Source organism: Lepisosteus platostomus, chromosome 20, assembly GCF_059453375.1.
Source record: "Lepisosteus platostomus isolate fLepPlt1 chromosome 20, fLepPlt1.hap1, whole genome shotgun sequence".
Classification (NCBI taxonomy): domain Eukaryota; kingdom Metazoa; phylum Chordata; class Actinopteri; order Semionotiformes; family Lepisosteidae; genus Lepisosteus; species Lepisosteus platostomus.
Window position 1 is genome coordinate 6,339,060 of NC_142630.1, and position 20,598 is coordinate 6,359,657.

At 46.2% G+C, this 20,598-nt stretch overlaps 1 protein-coding gene across 1 annotated transcript in view; it reads right to left on the reverse strand.

Annotated features, from left to right (window-relative positions):
- Nucleotides 1-52: 52 nt before the first annotated feature.
- The window catches only part of zcchc14 (zinc finger, CCHC domain containing 14), a 55,038-nt gene continuing 34,492 nt past the window's right edge, over nucleotides 53-20,598 (reverse strand). Inside the window, exons 5-13 of the mRNA XM_088613986.1 lie at nucleotides 20,074-20,159; nucleotides 19,460-19,554; nucleotides 18,591-18,636; nucleotides 17,317-17,614; nucleotides 14,170-14,258; nucleotides 11,222-11,346; nucleotides 8,933-9,076; nucleotides 7,029-8,366; nucleotides 53-6,223 (exon numbers count right to left, since the gene is read on the reverse strand). Of these exons, the coding sequence (XP_088470112.1) occupies nucleotides 6,168-6,223; nucleotides 7,029-8,366; nucleotides 8,933-9,076; nucleotides 11,222-11,346; nucleotides 14,170-14,258; nucleotides 17,317-17,614; nucleotides 18,591-18,636; nucleotides 19,460-19,554; nucleotides 20,074-20,159 (2,277 nt within the window). The 3' untranslated portion in view covers nucleotides 53-6,167. The remainder of the gene's footprint in view (nucleotides 6,224-7,028; nucleotides 8,367-8,932; nucleotides 9,077-11,221; nucleotides 11,347-14,169; nucleotides 14,259-17,316; nucleotides 17,615-18,590; nucleotides 18,637-19,459; nucleotides 19,555-20,073; nucleotides 20,160-20,598) is intronic.

The following is a 20,598-nucleotide window of genomic DNA, read 5'->3' on the forward strand; positions in this document are numbered from 1 at the left end:
AAATCTGTGGCTAAACAATTAAAGGAAATAAAAAAATACTTCCAGACAGAAATGGTTTTAAAAACTTTTTACAAAATGTTTTTTCGTACAACATATAAAGTCATTTCTTAAAATGTACATTTTTTTTAATAAACAGGGAGTAATAAAATACAAAAGGTGACATTGTAAAACAAAAGATTTACACTTCAAGTTCAATCGGATGCATATTAAATACTTTTAAAAATGCAAAAGGTTTTCAGAGTTTAAGGCCACATGCACACTGAGCGAGAATACTCAAAAATTGGCACTTATAAAGAAACCGCATGGATCAAGTTTCCCTTCGTTACCAAGTAAACATGTTTATATAATAAAAAAGGTATGTTCTATTTTGAAAACGTTAAGCAAAAAATAAAAAAAGTTCTTAAAACTGCTGTACCAGTAACCTATACGAAGACCGATTCCTCAACCCAGTACTGATCCCCCCCTCCGTCGGCCCCTAGCTTCCACCTAGGAAAGACCAGGGCTTGTTCTCTCCTGCAGCAGGCCGTAAGGCCTACGAAAACAAAACTGAAAATAAATGATTGTAAATACATGTTTAAAGTCTAAACATACAGTCCCCAAGCATATACTGCCCCAAAACATCCTTTTGTTAGGACAAAAGAACAAGCCAAATGTCTCTGAGCCCAACCAAATGCATGCTTTTCTTTAAAGCGCTTTCCTGTTCACAGCTATGAGTATATACACAAAACGAGACGCGTTTGCCCACTTCACCAAAGCTGGGGTATGTGACACCACCAGCAGGTGTAAAGAGGACCCTCATGATCAGCCTGGCAGCAAACGTAGGATTTCTTTAATATGCAGGGAACCACTGTCCCGACAACAAAGCCAGCGGGACAAAGAAAACCAGCCTTTTCCTGCAATGGTCCATGTATGGTGATTCCAGAAGATCAAGGAGCACATCTGTCCTGGGATAGAACAGACACAACTTCGATTGTCACACTGGTTCTAAACAGGCTGGTTTATACTTGGCATCCAAGTCCAAGAGACTTCAGAGGCACTGAAGACTGTAATTTCATCGAACAAGACCAACACCAACATTTCAGTCAAATTGTCATGTTAAATGTAAAGTTCTGACAACGTTTAAATACTATAAAGAAAATCTTAAGATATTTAAACAATTTCTCCAGGATCTTCACTTCCCCATTTCTGTTTTTTATTCAGAAAGCAGGGTGCTTCCCACATTTCCCATGTTAAGCTCCCACAGCACGTTATCTTGGAGAAGAAATGCAACAAGAATTCAGCAGCTGGTGGAAGAGCTGGGGCAGTGGTGTGACTGGATGAGTGAAGCAAGGAGATGCCACCCAGTGACACTCCACTCTTTCAGCTGTGTCCTGCTCATCTTCGCAGCCCGAGTCTAGACTGTTATATCAGCAAAACAGCTTCAGCACGGGCCTACCAAGATGCGCTGTTATTTAAACTGATCTTTTTGGTGTAAACATATCCCAGCTATAGGTTTATCACAGCTTAGTGTATTCAAAATGTTTATGTTAAACCTTTCCATACTCTGGACCACATTAGATTTATTTACTGGAGCCATGGAATTGCTTTTCAGGGCTTCTGGGAAAGGCAGTTTACAGTATTTGTTCATTAAAAGTCCTACCTCTGAAATTGAATTACAAAACAGAATAATACTGAGCCATTAAAGCATCCCAATAACTGATGAACACTTGGTAAGGCATTATTAGGTCTTAAATTTCAGAAACAATTTGCTCAAATGCCCCTCAAGAAAAAAGTGCAGAGTGAGAGAGATCGGCTCTAAAAGAGACTGAAGGACAAGCTGCGTGAGCTGCATGAGAACACAAAACACTGCACAAAGCCAAGTCCTCCAGACAGCTGCTTTCTGAAATGGTGGACCTATGCATCTCTTGGAACAGTCTGTAACATGGAGTATGTCATTTGAGTTTTTCTCAAGGTCTAAAACTCTGAGAATATAACCCACTATGGTGTTATTGAGCCAGAGAAAGGCTAAGTATTAATCTAAAAAGACTGTACTTCCTCAGCATGTGACAGTCATTGTCTCAACCACAGTCGCTGCCATCACGGGAGTTCCCCAATCCACTGACAGCCAGCGATTACTGCCTGTATGAGTCATGTTTCAGGCTCAACAAGTTGCGTACACAAGGTAGGAGATGTGCGAGTAGACACTGGGAAGTCAGTTCAGTGCAGAGACTATAGAACTTGCAAGAAAGAGCACTATAGCAGTACAACTGATAGTACAGTACAGGGAGGCCTGGTACATTTCTACAGCTGCACAGGTGAGCATCAGGTCAGGGATCTCGGCTCTACATCACCAGTGCAGCTGTATGTATTGTGAACCAGTGCTGCACTGTACCAACAAAATCTTTCCCTCACTTTTTAAAACAAAAGTACTCACTGCAAAAGGCATTCGCTGCACTAAACACTCCCCAGGAAAACACACCACAATGAGATCCAGATCTCACAGGAGAAGATGTTTTATTATTTTTCATCCCTGCGGAGGATCCCAGGATGTGGCTTTGCAGACTCGCCAAGAGTGAATGAGGTGAGACAATCCGGGAAATTCCAGACCAATGTTAATCTGTGTTTTTATAAGACAACAGCAAGATTGCTGTTCATACACAGACAGTGCGCCTTGAGAACTTTCACATTAAAGTTTGCACAACCTGACTGTTACGTACAAATCTGTTAGGATTATATACTGTAAGACTTGTCACAGACAGCCTCTCACTGCTGATATGTTGTACTTCAATGTTTAACCTCAGTGTATGGTAACATGATTTCCACAAGTAAAATTAATGGCAAACCACGCCTGCCTATTAAAAAGAAATCCTGATAAAAACACAGCCTGCTGAATTGTAGTCCACATTGTGGGCTAAGATGGGACTATGCTGCAGTGGAAAGGAGCTGCTCTGAATCTTCTGCGATGTTGTAACAGATACTCATCTTGATCAGTACGATGAAGAATCTCGCTGGATGCATCTGAATAATGTTGTTTGAAGCAGGATGGCGCAAAACCTTTTCTGCTCATAAAACTTGTTTAAAGTTGTCTAAGATCAGAAAAGGCACTGCTCTTAGTGCACGTTGTACTGTTTTGCACGGACAGAGAGGTGTGATGGTGACTGCTCAGCACCAGGAACTGGAGGCGCCCTCGAGAGGAATGCCTGTGAGCTGTCAGACGGACAGTCCCTTTCACAAACACAAGACAAAGCCAGGTATCTGACATGAGCTGTGATGTCCAGGCATGTGGAGCACATTCTCCAACTGTTCCCGTCCCTCAGAAAGCTTGCACTGGGAGGCCACCGAGCTGAGAGCCTGAGCGCCCTCGTTAGAGGATGCGGAGCACCCAGTCCAGCGGCAGGGCTGTTCTTTGTGCACAGGGCATGCTAAGACTCAGCCCACCTCCAGCCACACCCCTCCGGAAGCTGGGAAGCGCTTAGACTGGTTTCTTTGGAAAAACAACCTTTCCCCACATCAGCAGGAGGGCCATTTTCTGAGATTGTTTATAAAAAAAACATCCTTAAAAAAACATAAACCAATGTATTCATAAAACACCAGAATTCCAGTCCTGACGTAGGTCTCCCTTCTGGCAGTGTTTTTCTACTTGCGTATGGAAACTGGAGAAGCACTCCAACACTAAAGGAAACAGCTGGCGCATTCTGTCTCTATACACCAGGCCCCACCCACCTGAGCCATTCCTGATCAAGATTCCCAGTCCATTTCCAGAATTGCTACTGTAAAGTGACCTGTTTCCCCAAGGTCCTCAAGGCCGCCACCTTGTGGCAAAGTCTTTACTTACAAGAGCCTTAAGGGACTACATATAGTACTTTCATTTACTTTTACAGACAAGGCCTTTAGTCAGAACATTCATAAGAATTAACATCCCAGAATCACAGCTGTAATCCTGGATCTAGAAGAGAATGTGGCAAAAATATTTTTAAGCCCAAATGTTATTTTAAGTATACAAACCTAAGGTCATTTTCTCAGTGGTGTTCTTTATATCTGTCAAAGTGTTTTCACAGATCCAGTACGCCTTACCGATTTAACCTCTAACCTGCTGTTTGACTACGTGGTGTTTGCAAACAGCACTTCTGCTGCAACAGTTCAGTGGCGGGGCAAACAGCAGTACTAGCACAAACAGAAACATCACGCAGACACACTAAAAACGTGTTCCACAAGAAATAATACACATTACAAAACCCACAGCTTTATATTTAAAAAAGTCTAAAATTTTCAGTCTTACATAAAGGAAATTGATCACCTTAGGTACTGAAAAAAAAATCCAGAGAACTCCAGAGAGTTTTGGAATAGGTCCCAGTCTATAATTCTTTCAGCATGATTAAAATCTTTTTAAACTGGCAATCCAGAGGAGCAGCAGGGAGTAGAAACCCTATTTTCTGCCTGCCTCATTTCCTCTGACATACCACACCAAAGCACTGAGCCACGAAACTCAGGCCCCACAGGAACACTTGAACCCGAGTTCAGGGCTGTGACTGGCTGGGGCCAGGCTCACCGATTCTCTGCTGAGGTTTGCATTTGATCATTACAGTTTGGCCCAACTTGAGACCAATGAGCAGTAAACGTTCCCCTGAGAGAGCAGGATGACTGTGTCCAGGTCTGTTTGGAGTTTATTATTGCCAACAAACTGCTATTACAACATCCCAGCTGTACGTTTCTTTAAAATTAACAAGATTACACTAAAGCAACACAAACAGTGTTGCTATTATTTTGCAATTTAAAACTGACTTGTAAAAAAATTAGATGGAACTGTTACTATTTCTATTCGTTCTTCTTCATACAGGACATGCTTTTATTACTACTGGTGGTCAGCTGTGGGACTGGCATTTCTGGAGTGAATTTCAGAAGGAAACCTTTCATTGACCTGGGTAGCATGTTCGTTATGTGTGACATCAGTTTGTGGGCTCTGATTGCAGGGATGACCCAGCCTCTTCTAGGCCAAATCAGGTTTTTCTGGCTCAGGTGTGCCAGTGGAAATGGGCTGCTATTGGCACTATTTCCACCTGGAATCCCTTAGCTTTACTGTGGTCCTCTCAGACCTGCTGGTTATGTTTTGTTTAGCATCCTGACAACAGACAACCAGAACAGTTGCAAAAATACAGGTGACCTTTTCCATTTCTCAATCAGCCTTTCGTGCTGTAAAACAGAACCGACTGCGAACTGTTTAAAACACTATGTTCAGCACTTCTGTACACAAGCATTTCAACCTTCGGCAACTGTAGAGTAGATCCTGCAAAACATTCACAAGAGGAGCAGGCTGGTGTCCTTGGCAGCAGGCGAGAGGGAGAACCTGAAAAAACTGTCCTCAGCAGTCGTCACCTCATCCAGTTATTTTGGTGGTCTTGGATACAGATGTTTGACAACCAGCCAGGTGTTGTGTCTGTGGGATGATACGTTTTACAAGAGATTGACGGTTGTACCCATTTGCAGTTTCCCTTTTTGAAAAGGTTTGCAGTACTTATGGAACAACATCTATTTCAGACAGTTTCATCTGCCTTTTTTGTTCTATACACCAATATATAAATGTACTCTTGAAAAGACAGTCAGCTATCCAGCTGTTTGTCATGGGGCTGTACACGCAGATTACTTGTGCTTAAATATCCAAGCAGAAAGATTCATTCAGCGTAACTGATCTTTATCACACAACCTGAGTGGATGGAGGCTGATGGCTTGCCGGCAGGCATTGGTCCAAGAAATGCCACTTTCCCATGAAGTGCTCTCTTGTACGTGCACTCACGTGTGCGTGTGTGAGGCCGAGCCCTGCAGCGAACACCCGCTGCCCCTCCCCTGAGAGTCGAAGAGGTAAAGAAACACAGACAGACCGACCGTGAAGGAGGAGGCTTGCCAGCCGCCATACCTGACCCGGCTGGCCGGCCTCTTGTTCTTCGCTCGCCCTCACCCCCCGGCGCGGACGCTCTCTGGTTCCGGCAGGACAATCCGCGCCGTTGCTGGCGAGAGTCCTTTCCTTTCGGCCCGCAGGCGGAGTCTGCGATCAGTGCAAAGCCAAAGCTACCATTCCCAAAATGAGTAAGAAAGCCATTTGAAGAGCACCTCTGGGTTGTGGAATAAGACACTTCAGCAGTGCGAGAGGCTGCAGCTCGGTGGCACCTCCTGTTCGGACGAGTCCACGCCGCCTAGTCCGCAGAATCATGGCTTTCGGAAGGAGGGGCGTACTTCAGCCGAAAGGTACCTGGGACAGTGGTAGAAACAGCAGATTTTAGAGGAAACAAAAGAACACCAGCAGAACAGTCACTTAAACAACTACGTTTGCAGGCAGTTTATTGGCCCTACTGCCATTTGTTAGTTCTGCTCTGGCTTTGGAAAAAACAGCACACAATCTGTCATTTAGAGGTCTGTCTGGAGTGTTTTACTGGCTTTTAAGATATTCGTTTACCGATCAGGACTTAGATATAAAACTAGAGTTGTGGGAGAGGGTGCCAAAACCACACAGGGGCTTCTTTGTAACTGTAACTGTAAACAAGCTTCTTCTCACAACAAGCAACCAGCTCGGGGCGACTGATGAAATCTCTGCATTACAAAGCTGCTCTTACAATGTTAAACCTTATGTGTTAAATAGTACAAGTAGCCACCAGTACCAACCACCAACTTGGTATTTTTCTACCAGCAGTGGTAAAAAGCCTGACATCTTGAAGTCTGGCCAGTCTGCCCCTTCGCGATCCAAAGTGTCTTGTGGTGTTCATTCCAGCTGAGCTCTGTGTCACTCTGTTGGGGATTTAATTAAGCAAGCTACTCTCTGCGCTGGCTTTTGGCTCCTAAAATGTTGCAGATTTCCTGCCATTTATTTTTGTGTTTGAAGTTTAACTGGCCGTTTCCCAACATCCAAAATTCAAAACCGTCGATGAGGGAAAATTATTCTGATCCTATCTGGTTCTGTAAGGGTCCACTCAAGCAGATGGATGCTCAGCTGGAATGAAAACCAGGAGAGGCAGGAGGAAAGGCAGAGCAGGGCTGTGGACACTGTGGTTGTGCAGTACCTTGCTGATTTGAATCCATGGGAGGCTGCTTGCAGTCCTGTGCCCGGTGCCCGCTGATGCCGCAGTTGTAACAAGAGATGTTCCCTGCCTTCTTGTGTCCTGAGCTGCTTCCCATCATACCCTGGGCCTGGTACACCCCAGCCGACCCGCTCATGAAGTTCTGCATGGGGGGCATGACGAAGCCGGCCTGGCTGCTCATACTCAGCATGGACTCCGGGGCCAGGCTGTTGTTGTACATGGGCGGGGGCACCATGGGGTAGGAGAAACCAGTGCTGGTGCTGTACTGCTGCGGGCTGATGTAGCCATTATTGCATAGTGGGCTGAAGTGCAGAAACGGCAGCGAGAACACAGAGGGTCCGGAGAAGGGGTGCTGGAAGTAGCCGGCGTAGTTGGTAGGGAGGGTGCTGTAGGCCCCACAGTTGCCACTGCAACCACAGGAGCTGCACACACAGCCTGACTGCGCAGGAGGCTGCTGCTGGGAGGTCTGGATCCCTGAGCCGCTGGCTGTGCTGTAGCTGCTGTTCTCTGCCAACGGGCACAGCGTGGGGCTGGAGCTGGGCACCGGGCTGCCGTGTGCGGAGATGCTGGTGGTCTGGAGGCTGGAAGGGGCGGCGCTGCTGTTGGAGCAGTAGGTCCCGGGGACGGCGGCCATGGGCACGCCGCTCACCCCCGAGAAGTTTGCTTTGGCACTGGCAGAGTACGGGGCCGCGCGGGGGCAGACCACAGCCGGCGGGACGCTCTTGATGGGCAAGCCGCCCGCGTCGGCAGGGAGAGAGGGAGAGACCTGGAGCTTGAGGGGCGGCTGGGAAACGTGGTGAACAGTGTTGGACGTGGCAGTGGGCGCCGTGCTGGTCTCGATGATCAGCCCAGGAGGGGGCCGCATTGCCCCCTCCTGCCCGGGTTTGCTTCGGATGCCAAAGCTGGGGTGTGTGCCCGGAGAGGAGCTGCTGTCCAGGAGCACGGAGGGGACGCTGGGGGGCAGGGGGGACATCTCCAGGCTGAGGCTGAGGAAGCGCTTCTCCGTCTTCACGTTGCTGCCCAGCCCCAGCGTCTTCACTCTCTCCTCCAGGCACAGGGGAGACAGGACGGGCGGGGGCATCCGGGCGCCACTCCTGTCCGGCTTGCGGATGCTGCTCAGCATCCGGCTGGGCGCCACGCTGGAGGAGATGACGGGCAGGACGGGCACAGGCAGGGGCAGGTGGTAGGCGGAGCTACTGTTGCCATCGTTCTGCACTGGCAGGACCTGAGCTGTGGGCCGGGCAGCGCCAGCTGCCACAAAGTGATTCATTAAGACAGCGGGCTTCTCCTTCTCGGGACACTCCAAAAGGGACTCTGTGCCTGGAAAGATGAGGGAAACAGGAGCATGAGTGTCTGGAAGAAGCTATGAATCAACTTCAATTATGTACAGCTACCTCATTTTCAGTAAAGTGATCTCATAGCTTTGGATTATTGACAAGTTACTGAGACTTGAATGACTGACAGCTAGGTGGCTTGTATCCCCTGAAAGCTGCCATCTTCATCATCGTAAAACATTGTTTCAATTACAGTTGAACTAACGAGAGGATTTCTTTTTCCTGATCCTCCTCAGCTCACAGATGGAAAGGCAGTCCCTCTCCATTAATGAAAGGAAAACTCTGCAGGCGGATCAGTTTAGCTCCCAAGTTTAACCTGGCTGGGACTTGCTGTGGATGTCAACAGTATCATCTGCTAACTGTATCATCTGCTAACCACAGACACCAGAGACCATGCTGGTCATAGAGACGACATGCTTTCATCCAACAGGTTCAAACAACATTTCAGATGCCATAGTTGCAATGCTCTTGCGTCTTGAAAACTGAAAACTTATTCTTTTGGAGCTCAAAAGACAAAGGAGCTCCTGGTGACAGCTGCCGCAGGGATCTTACGTCTGTGGCTGTCCTCCATGCCGTCGAAGGCCTCGTCTCGGGAGAGAGCCACTCTGGGGCTGGATGGAGAGCTGGAGTATCCAGAGGATGAGCTGCTGTCCCTGGGGAAGGGCTGAGGGCAGGGCTCCACCTCCATGCGCAGTTCTGTTCAAAGGAAGGACACACAACAACGTCTCTAACCAGTGAGAATGCCAACCCCTACACCAGGCCCTCCTTGGTTACCAATCATACGCCTTGGTAAACTAAGTCTACAGCATCCACTGGTCCCATTTACACAGTTATCATCCTTGGCATAGGCTGTGGGCTATTCGAAATCATATGCTTCTGTAGTGGAAAGTGGGTTCTTTATTCTTGATGACAAAACTTTCAAAGTAAACAGTGGATGCAAATTGACAGCAATGTCTCCCCACCCCATCATACAGCTGACACATTTGTTAGGGCTCAGAGCTGTTAGGTGCTGAATGAACAAAAGAAAGGTGCATTTGTATAGACGATAAATTCACAATTTCTCAGGAAACCTGAGTAAACCACTATCTATGCTGTAACACAAATGATGTCTTCTGTATAAACAGTGACAAGGACCAGACCTTAAGTAGATGCTTTCATAGAAAGAAAGTGTTCCTGAATGTCCTGGAGACATATTGGGTTCCTGCTCGAGACTCTAATGATGGTTATAAATTCTGGATATCAATGGTAGAGGCTCAAAGCCTTTAACTGTACTTTATTTTAACTAAACACACTAACGTCATACCTATTTTCACTGCTGACTCATGCAGCACTCCTGACCTGAATAATACGAGTTCTTGAATGTTCAGATGAATGTTCACCCCTGCCTGAGCCAAAAGTCAGACCTTCTCTTCATCCATGTTTAACAGCAGTGTGTAAACGACTCCCTAAGGGAAAGACTACAGCTCATGTGAATTTATACACATTCTGTGGTTCTGTGCACTGAATGACAAAAAGATCTCTGCAGCCTCCACAGCACATGCGCACATTGTATTTTAAGAGCTCCAACTGGGGAGCCAGTGTACGTTGGCTGCAAAGGAAGAAGCGGAAGTTAATTCCGCACTGAACAGCAGAAAGAAGGAAAAATCGTGAAGTTGTGTCTGTTGAGCTTGCATGACATATTCAGGCACCTAAAGTGGCTCTATAAGCAAAACATGCCTTTTCCTATCAATTTATTAACAATGGCAATGATGCTTTACTTAACTTTTGATTCCTGGTTGCTCTGCTGAAACAAATATTTTAAATGTCAGTCTATTACTGGAATCTGTCTTCCTAATTAAATCCCAGATTGCCCTCTATTTACAGGGCTGTTTGCCTCTTATCGTTTTCGTATAAGGTTTTGTAGGAAGCTGTTACACATCAACGACAGCATTTATCTATAACTTTACAAAGCTTCTCAGCCTCGTTTCAAGGCAAGAAATTGTCAGGGCAGTGAATGATTTACAGACGAATGCCAACTTAGTGCTACTAGAATTACAGGACTTATCACAACTTTGCTAATCAAGTGTACTATTTTGTTGGAAAGGGTTGTATGGCACAGATACTGCTCTCCGTGTTTAAATTATATTTACATGGAAGAAAACAGTATAAAAAAAACGAGCAGCTCTTTACCAAACCATTTATATCAGGTGTTCCACAGGGAACAGAACCGGGTCCAGTCCTGTTTTAGTATTTATGTTTACACTGAGTCCGATTTTTCTTAATATCAATTTTCACTGTTATACTGACAATACTCTCCCAGTAGGTTTAAGAACTGGATACACCAAAATTTCTTACTGTTGAACCTATCACATAAGAGCAGTTACAATTCAGAACTGGCCATTTGGCCCATCCAGTCAGCTTGACTAATTGATCCAAGAGTCTCATCCAGAGATTTATTGAAAGAATCGGCTTCAATAACACAGTTGGCTAGCCTGTTCCATACTTCCTCAACCCACTGAGGCACTGCTGAGATACGACTAAGGCAGCGCTGACTATTCAGATCACATTGATGAAATTGAGCATTTAAAAAAAAACCTTGATATTACCTGAACCATACATTTTGTGTGCTTGTAACACTCTTAGCGGGTTGCGCTTAGCCTAACCCAGTCAGGCCCAGGGCACAAGGCAGGAATTTCATTCAGGACATTCACAAACACAAGCATGCATTTAAAAAGCATATGGGGGGGGCAACTTAGAGACGACATTGAAGCTGGACAGCATGCCCTTGGACTGTGGCCCAAACCTGATACTGTTCAATGTGAAAAACCTGACTCTCACACCTGGGCAAGGCCTGATGGTTACCTGTGCTGCTGCTGGTATGAATTGGGGGCACCGGCCCGATGTGGCTGGTGGGCGTGACTCTGGCCACCCCGCTGGTGGGCACAGGAAACTGGGATACCACATACTTCTTTTCAAACTTCTCTCGACTGGTGAGGAAGAAAAACAGCCATTAGGTCCTCCTGCTGTAGATCACTGTAGACGCTGCAGTCATACTGTAGACCAGCAATTTTCTTAAGTGCGATTACTAACACTTTTCAAGCTCACAAATCAGAAATCAATGACAGGAACATCTGAGATGTGGAAGGCAGGCATAACAAGCACATTTATTTACGGAAAGCAAAATAAGGAAAAGACAAAAACTTTAAATTACATATGTTTCTAATTCCTGCAAGATTTTTTTAAATTTACATATAATGAATCCTTTTCCTCTAGAGAAAGAAAAGAAGCACGGGTTTGTCTTTGGAAGCCTGGCAGAGATTACTGGGAAAATAATCAAAAAGGGGATTTTTTCCAGTAATTTCTCCATTACTTGCATTATCTGAACACACCAAAGCAGTTTTCTCTTTTCACTAATATGATCAACAGGGGGCGCTCTGCGGCCTGCTAACCAGTGTAACACCATCCAGACCTTGACAGCCTTTTCTTTGTCACAAACACACTGAAATCCATAATCAGAAAGTCGGCACACACAACCAAGTACCACAGCAGAAAATCCCTACATGGACAGGCAGTTCAGGTTTCATCAAATTACCCGTCAATATTGAAGAATTCAGAAATTAATAACTATATGAAATAATCAGCCTGATCTGAGGCTGGCCAGGATCTGACAGTGTTTCTCCAACTGTGTGTTGCGTGTGAGGTTGCCATCTCACTTCTGAGAATTCTTAATGTTCAGAGAACAGTTAATGTTTAATCAAATTGGAGATACTTCTCTCATTTAGCTGCACAGGCAGGTTATCTCTCTGGAGTCTAGTTATCCACACAATTCATACACATATACTAATGACTGGTGTAATAATCTGGAATCATTAACAAGAGAGAAGGCTCTTTATCAGTGCTGTTAAAAGACTTGTTTTACTAAACGTTTTCTGCATTAGCCTGAATTTGCTTGCTTATGAAATGTTACTTATGAAAATATCAGGAATCTGTGTTCCTCCTATAGCGCAGTGCACGAGGGTTCTGTGCATAAAAGTTCACCGTGGATCAACAACAAGAGCCGAATTGCAAAAATATTCCATCCGTCCGTGATTGTAAAGCAGCTCTCCTGTTGAGGAAAGCCTGAGTCTCTTCCTGAGAAATAGAGCACAGGACTGCTCTCCTCTGGATGGGACACCACAGGGAAACAAAACCATTTGAAATACAGAACAAGCAGGGGCTACAGCAAACTGATCTCCACATGTGGCAAAATGTGGATCAAGGTATAATAAAGAAATCAACAATTTGATACCTCAATTAATACGTGAAGCTAAATGAAATGCCAGCAGATATTAATACTGTATAATGGGCCTGCTAATCAAGGCTGTATCACAGCCTCACAATCCCAAGCCACCTCACAATTAGAAACATTCATTTTATTATTCCACGACTGTATAATGCACTAGGCAATTTGGAAAATCAGTTCCTACGTGTGGCAAGGTACTTTATCCATTTCCTGGGGCTCAGATTCATTTCCTGGTGGACTTAGTGTCTTCTGTCTTTTGGGTCCAACCTGAGGAGTTCCTTAAGCAATTAACCTGCTTATTTTCTTAGAAACATACAGGAATTTTCTGAAGAGTGGATCACAGGGCTAGCCAGAACTCATCAGCCATGTGGTGGTCATCGTGAATGACACACGTTTCCAATTTCTGATCGACAGCAAGACGACTTTCAGAAATGTGCCTTGGCAGACAATCTGTGTGCACATTCGAGCTGTGAGTCGGTGGGGGAAGGCATGTCTTTTGAAGAAAGGAAGGAGGGAGAAAGCAGTGCGGCAGGAAAAAACTGTGAATTCCCCCTCAGAGGAAGGCTCTGAGTCACGAGTCACAGGAAGGCCATTAAAATGTTCACCAAGTGCCAGCAACTACCGGCTACATCTCGGGGGGGACTGCAGCTGGGGAACTGGTTTCAGTCTCTGTCTTGAGTTGTGGAAAAAACAACTGGGACATGATGACTTTTTAATGCCTTTCAGCTGAGCTTCAAAAGCTGAGCCTCAGGAAAGAAAACACTGTTGGTCTGACCAGCGGCTGCCCTATATACAATGACAGTCTCCAAGCAGAAACTGTTTGTCCCACCATCGGGGACAGCTGCTGCAGACTGCAGATGAAAGTAAAGGTGGGAATCATCATGCGGAAAAGACATTTTGTGCGGGGCACGTCCCGTATCAAACGTTTTCTGACCAGTCCAAAATGTGGAAGTGGGAACATTTGGGAATCCTGTCATACCGCTTGCAGTGACACTTTACTTATCACCCCTGGGACTAGACGGGACAAATCAGCTACCGAGAAAAATGCTTTTAAAGATGCCAAACAAAATGTTTCTTATTACTTTCTACTGTTACTTCATAAACACCAGGGAAACATTAATCGCACCCAGAAGATAAGACGTCGTTAGCAGGACCTTTATTTTAAGATGTTTGCAGTTCAAGCCTTCGGGTGTGACCAGCGAAGCTTTAGAGAGGCTCTGCAGAGCACAGGGCTCAGACACGGGCCGCCTGACTCACTCCCACACGCAAAATCAAATGGTGCAGTGAGGAAGAATGAAACAAGCCAGTTTCATGAGGAATGATCTCAGATTACAGGATCCAAGGCAAAACAGTGCTGGAGCTGGTAAGCGCTTAGCGCAGGGCTCGGATTGCACCCTGTGGGAAGAAAGGTCTGTTGTGCAGGATGGTGGAGCTCTGCCATGTGATTAAGCCGCTTAACCTCTTACCTCCTGCGGCACTATGACACCTCTTGACCACGCTGCTGCCCGCACTCTGTTGGCATACTCACTTTTGAAGCTCGAGCTGGGTCTTGAGTTTTTTCTTGGCTCCCTGAGTGAGGTCGTACTTGTTGAGGTCCTCCTCTGTGAGCGCCAAGAACTGTGGCACAGAGCAAGCAGAGGAGAAGAGGAAGGTCAGAACAGATCCTGATTTGTTTAAAATATGAGCTGTGCCCACATTCTAGATGCAGTGTAACCTACTTTAGAACTGGAAGCACAAGTGACCTTCACTTGTAAAACGAGCAGAACTGGGCCAGAAATACACCTGAGCTAGCCGTGTCTGACAATCATAGCACCTGGGTGATGATCAAGTTCAAATCGATCGGAGATTAGAAAGAGCTCGGGTCAAAGGACAGAATTTCAGATTTCTCTATTTTATTCCCTCGGGTATCACGAGTTAACAACGAAACAAGGCGGCCTGTGCTCATTAAAAGTGTCGCAGGATCAGCTGCACTGAAGTATTCCTCAGAACCGCAGTTTGTAAAGGATCCCATGATTCTGCACAGTCCATTCCCACATTTGAGAAATCTTTCAAATTGATTAATATCCAAAAAACAACATCCTGTGGAAAAAACTGTGGCTCTGTGTTGAAAGTTTGCATGCCACAGTGCTAACGTTTCCGTAAAAAAGCAGGAGGAAATTGGTGCACTGAGGAGTGAGGAGGGAGGGCTTGAATATTTGCTAGATCAGATTTCTAACATCTAAAAACTGAATGGTTATATCAGTGAGCTGGTGTGGAGCAAGACATTTTAATAACATGAATGCTAATATTTCTGAGGTAGAAATGCCACAAAGAGAACCACAGGGGTAACTGGACCTAAGGAGCATATACTTTCTGATGGACAGGCAGGAAAAGCTACCACTATCTACAATGAACTTTATATATAAGCTTGGAAAAGGACTTCACCATTGTAATTACTATGACAAGTTACATTTAGCCAAACATTAAATGGTTTGATAATATTTTTGTGCAGTTATTTTTTTTTAATTATTTTTGCTGCCAAAATCATTCTAAAAGTATTTAAGAGCAGGTTTTAAATTTCAGAATGAATACAAGACAGATGAGCTCTTTTTCCAAAAGCTGAAAAATGACATAAAACAAAAGTAACATACGAAAGCCATAATAATAAGAACAACAACAATTAACTATTGCCAAACCTTTCCCAAACATGTAAAGAGTGAGCGTGTAGCAGAGTTTTCAGCCATAGGGACACTCAATTATGAAATGATCTATTTACTGTAATTCCTGTTTTTTGTTCTTTTGCAGTTTCTAATTTTGCACTTTTGCTCTGTTTAATAAACATGATGTTTTTTGCTGACAGAGGTGCCGTTACAGCACTGATACCAGAGCTACATTAGGAGTGACTACCTTGACCTTTATTGCCCGGAAGACTCTGAAGCCCAGTGTTGTCATCTTTGAATAAATGTCTCCCTTTGAAACTGTAAACTAGTGCACAGACTTTGTACATATGCAGTACATGGCCCCATATACTGTGCACACTTGCTTTGACTTGCCCATTAAAGAAAGATGTTGAGCTGGAGGTAACTAATTATTTTTATTTAGTTCATAAGAAGTTTTTTAAATACATCTTTAATCTATTTACTATTATATACAGTATGCATTTGTAATCACAAGCAACACCCTGCATTAGCACAGTGTAATGAATTGCTTCCAGTAATTTGACAAAATGTTAAGCTTCTATAGATCTAATCCCATATACAGCAGCTTGGCTAATGCTGCCCTGTCAGTCTTTACTGCATTTCAAGCTGGAGGGCCTTTTTCCTTACAAGCATAAAAAAATGAAAAATGACCCCACTGCCGAGCTTGGGGGGACGTGCATAACAAAGACGCTTGAAGGATCTGCAGAGGCCAGACCACTATTACAGGTGCAGTAGCTCCCTGGTCGCTGGAGCCTCTGGAGCCTCTGGAGTCTGGGCCAGGCAGGACGACCTCAAACACAGCGTTCTCAAACAGCCAACAGCATCGTTATCGGTGTCAGAATCATTAACCCTTAAAGATAAGACTCAGCATTGAGCCCCTGTACTTGATTTCCGTCATCGTTCAACGTACAACACATCTCTGAAACCCCAGCACATGAGCTCATTTTCCCTAAAAGCTTCTAAAATGAAACATATACCTGGGTCGTGGCCCAGCAGTTCTGCTCAGTGCCTCCAGATGGGTTCAGGGAGTCCCTCGTACCAGGGACAGGTCAAGCTTCAGGCTTTTACAATGGGCAGTGGTCTGGGACGGACTCTTTACACACCTGTGACTCCTGAACACTCTAGAACAGTACCCAGGTGAGAAGAGGCTCGGCAGGGCCACCTGACAGCAAGGCAGAAGTGCCGAACAGGGACTGCACACGGGGCATTTGGATCTTTGTTTCAGATCCCCGCTGGAGGTTTACAGAGGTCAGTTCGGCTCTTTCCTTCAGCAGGACTGAGCCACGGGGGCCACATTCTGAACACACAGCCAGGTTGCAAAGGGAAGATTCACTTACAAAATCTACCCCATTACACATCACACCATGAAATCCCTTACATCCTCTACTACAGTACTAGCGATAATGGTCCAAAAATCAAGACGCCTTGCAATTTCCATGTGTTCTTCCTGCTTCATGTTGAATCAGTGTATCGGCTGGAATTAAGATGAGTTCGGTGCTGCTAAGAGAGCCTAGTTCAGAGACGTGAGAAGGCAGGTAGAGTAGTGAATTACTGAGTTCCCAAGAGCCTCTCACAAATTCCTCTTTGCTCCCTCGTTTACCCTCTAAACAGCTACACTTTATGAATGGGTTCTCTTGTAGAAGCACCATCAGATTTACGGGAACATAAGTGTAATGTGTGTCTCGGGTCAGGATGGCCCGTTAGGACAACTTTACAATGGACTGGTACAGCAGAGGATGAGCACTGAGGGGACTGCAAGCAGAACGTACTGGTCAGCGCGAGACCTTCCACTTTAACAGCGCAGCCTGTGAGCTCTGAATCACGGATACTATTTTAACACGAGACGTACACTGCACTCTCCCCAGAGTGCTGGCCTCGCGCCCAGGGCATAATGGGATTCATACTTTTCCAGTGACAGCGTCCGACACCACATCCCTTTTAGCTCAGTGACTCATCCCCCGCAGGCAGTGCAAAGCCCTAAAAGGTGGCTGGCGTACCTTCTCCATGGTGAGCTGTTTGAAGACGGGGTAGTACTTGTGCAGGCGCAACTTGCGTAGCCAGTCCAGGATGCCACTCTGTTCCGGGCTGGGCTGGGGCTGCAGGCTGGGCAGAGGTGAGTTAGAGGCAGGTGCCAGGGCAGGAGAGGGTGGCGGGTTCTCTGCCAGCACACCGGCGGACGACAGGACAGCGCCCCCAGGCGGGGAAGGGAAAGGCGTGACGTAGGAGTGGGGGGAGGGCTGGTTCGTGCAGCTGCCGCTGAAGACAGGTTGGACACTGGCCACACCGCAGATCGGCCTGCAGGGAGAAACCGCAGGGTGGTCAGACACGTGAAGAGACGGACAGCAGCACAGACCCAAAACCACCAGACCCGCGGGGCACAGACTGGCACTTCGTAACATGGCAGGGGCTGATGGGATGCAGAAAGGCTGTAATTTCAATTGGAAAGCACATTTATGGGCCGTATCTCCTTGCACCACTTGGAGTCCCTAATTAAAACAAGATGGATTTCAGAATGGAGCAGATCTGCTGAACTCCTGGGCTGCTGCCATTGTACTTGTTATTCCTGATCCTGCCAGGCTTTAATCTAGAGAAACTCTGGAAGGATGTGTGGGAATTTAATTTTCTGTACAATCGCTCTGTATCTAAACATCAACATTTGCAGGACATGAAACTGGCTTTATGTCTAATCCTTAGGAAACCCCAAAGCACACATTTCATATGGTTTAGAGTTTCTGAGGCAGACAGAGGATTTCTGAAGCCCAGATGTGAGATAAAGATAGTGTGTCTCATGGTACCATGGTAGCTAGCTGCTATCTCCATTTGGACCATGATGTCCAATAGTCTGTGACATTATGCCCTCCTCTTGCTCTGCCCTCCTGACCAGCGCAAATGCTGTACATCAGATGAAAGCGGAGGCTGCCAGTGATGTTTGTGTTGCCTTCCTTCTTGGAGTAATCCTCCAGGATATCCATTGCTTTTTTGTTTTGTGTTCAATTTGCTTCACTTTTTGTTTTAATACCAGATGTAGGTCATGAACTGTTGTATTTCAGCTGGCATTCATAAAATAAATAGAAGTTCAGAGACCATACATTAACTTTTGTTTGTCCAACAATTTTGTGTTGTCCAGCCTGTTCTGAAGTGGGCTTGCAGAGATCTAGAGATGGGTCCTTGATGTTAGTTGGGCCATTGCCCAACCAGGCAGTTCTTGACAGTAGGGCATGGAGAACCCGGTGTACTTCGCAGAGATCTGCGTGGAACCACAGAGTCTTACCTTACGGCAGTGCTGGAGGCTTTGTGTTGGGAAACATAGGCAAAATCTGAAACAAGAAACACACACAGATCACTTCTTCACAAACTTCGCACAACAACACCTTTGAGGCCCTATAGATTCTAATACAAACAGAGGAGGAAAAAATCAAACGTGCTCAGTGTTTGGTTAATTTTCTTTCCGCCGTTACACACACAGATTAAGTACTGCCTTGCATGTTTCGTGCTTCTCTTGAACTCTTCGGTTACAGACATGGAAAACAACAATCACCTGATCAGGTCACTAGTTCAGGTCAGAGAACACAGATGAAGCGTGACCGCGATGTCTCTTGACGTCACCGCGGCCTCACCGGGCCGGTCCCACACCTCCAGGCTGTAACACCACCCACTGGGCTTCCAGCCCCCGCTGCATCCATCCGAAGTGTAAAAAGAACCACAGCACCTGGGCCGCTAGCTATCGCTGACCTGCAGTACATTTCCCCCACTTCCCTGGCCGAGCCACAACGCTGGCAGCTGCCGAGAGGACGCCCACACGGGCAGGACACCTGTTTCTTCCAGTCACTCCTCAGCGCCAACCGGCTGAGCAAAGGTCCACATGCCCCCATACATGAGTGGGGTCCCAGCACGGCAGCTTCTGCACGCGCGCCGGATCACCCTGTGTGACAGGACTCACTCACACTTGAGTAAAAAGTCCAGGGGCACAGTGGGAGTGCCCTCCCACCACCAATCCCCCTCACGATCACGAAGGTGGAAGCCCCAGGCACACCCAACAACTGTGGGCGGTTCTGAATTGAACTGCGATGCCAGGGGCTTTCCCTTTAAGAAAGCGGCAGCTCCAGAGAACCTCAATCAAGACGGCAGAATCAGGCTTACTTGTGCTCTGAGGGCACTGAGCCACTGAGGGGGCGCTGAAGAAGTGCTTGACTTGGTCGTTTTTCAACACGTGGGAGGGCAGAGACACCAGGCATCTGGGGAGAGGAAGAGAGAATGTCAGCTGTGTCGCTCCAGAAGCAGGAGGGCGTGTCACTCCAGTGCAGGAACGTGCCCAGGATCCCTGCCCATCTGGGATACTTTCCTGCAGTTCCATCTTCCGTGACCAGTCGGCTGTCCCATGAGAAAATACAACACTTAACAAATTAAACACATGTTCCACAATTCAAATGATACGGACGCATGATACTCTAGTTGTAATAAGAAGGTGACATCATCCACACTTTTGTTATCTCATTTTTCACAGCACCGCTCAGATTAAAGCATTCCAAACTGCTTGCCTAAATTGTTTACATTGCTGCTCGTTCCATATCAGATCTAGACTAGATGCAAGTTCATATCTGTCAGTGTTTCCAATTAAAAACTACAATAAAGTCATTGTAAGTGCAACTAATCTTCCTCTACATGCTCTTCTCTGTGCGTGTCAGAACAGGTCTGGGCGCTGACGCAGGGGAACGTGACCCACTGGGCAAAGCGGGTGCTTCATTCAGTCTTACCTGGGATCTGGGTCAGGGGCAGAGTCCAGGCCGGGCAGCTGTGGAATAAGTTTCTCGAAATCTTCATCTGGAAACAGCTGAGGGAGCTGCAGAACCCAACAAAGAGCAGGAGGCGGTTTTACACACTGCTGAGCCAGTGAATACATGAGCAACAGAAGAGAGGTAAAATCTCAATACTGAGCACAGCAACCAGCCACCACCCACCAGCCACAGGACAGGGTAGTGAACTGAAATGAAGAGCACATACACCAGCAGCTGTATCACACTGCAACTCCCAGCTGGCCACCTACTGAAGCTCAGCAGGCGAGAGCCTGGTCAGTACCTGGATGGGAGAGCTCCTGTGAAAGCTAAGGTTGCTGCTGGAAGGGGTGTTAGTGGACCAGTAGGGGGTGCTCACCTTGTGGTCTGTGTGGGTCCTAATGCCCCAGCATAGTGATGGGGATTCTGGTTCTAAAAATATTGATATTTACTAACGTGCTCCTTAAAGCACAACTTTTTTTCTTCTTCATGAACCTGGCTGGTCTG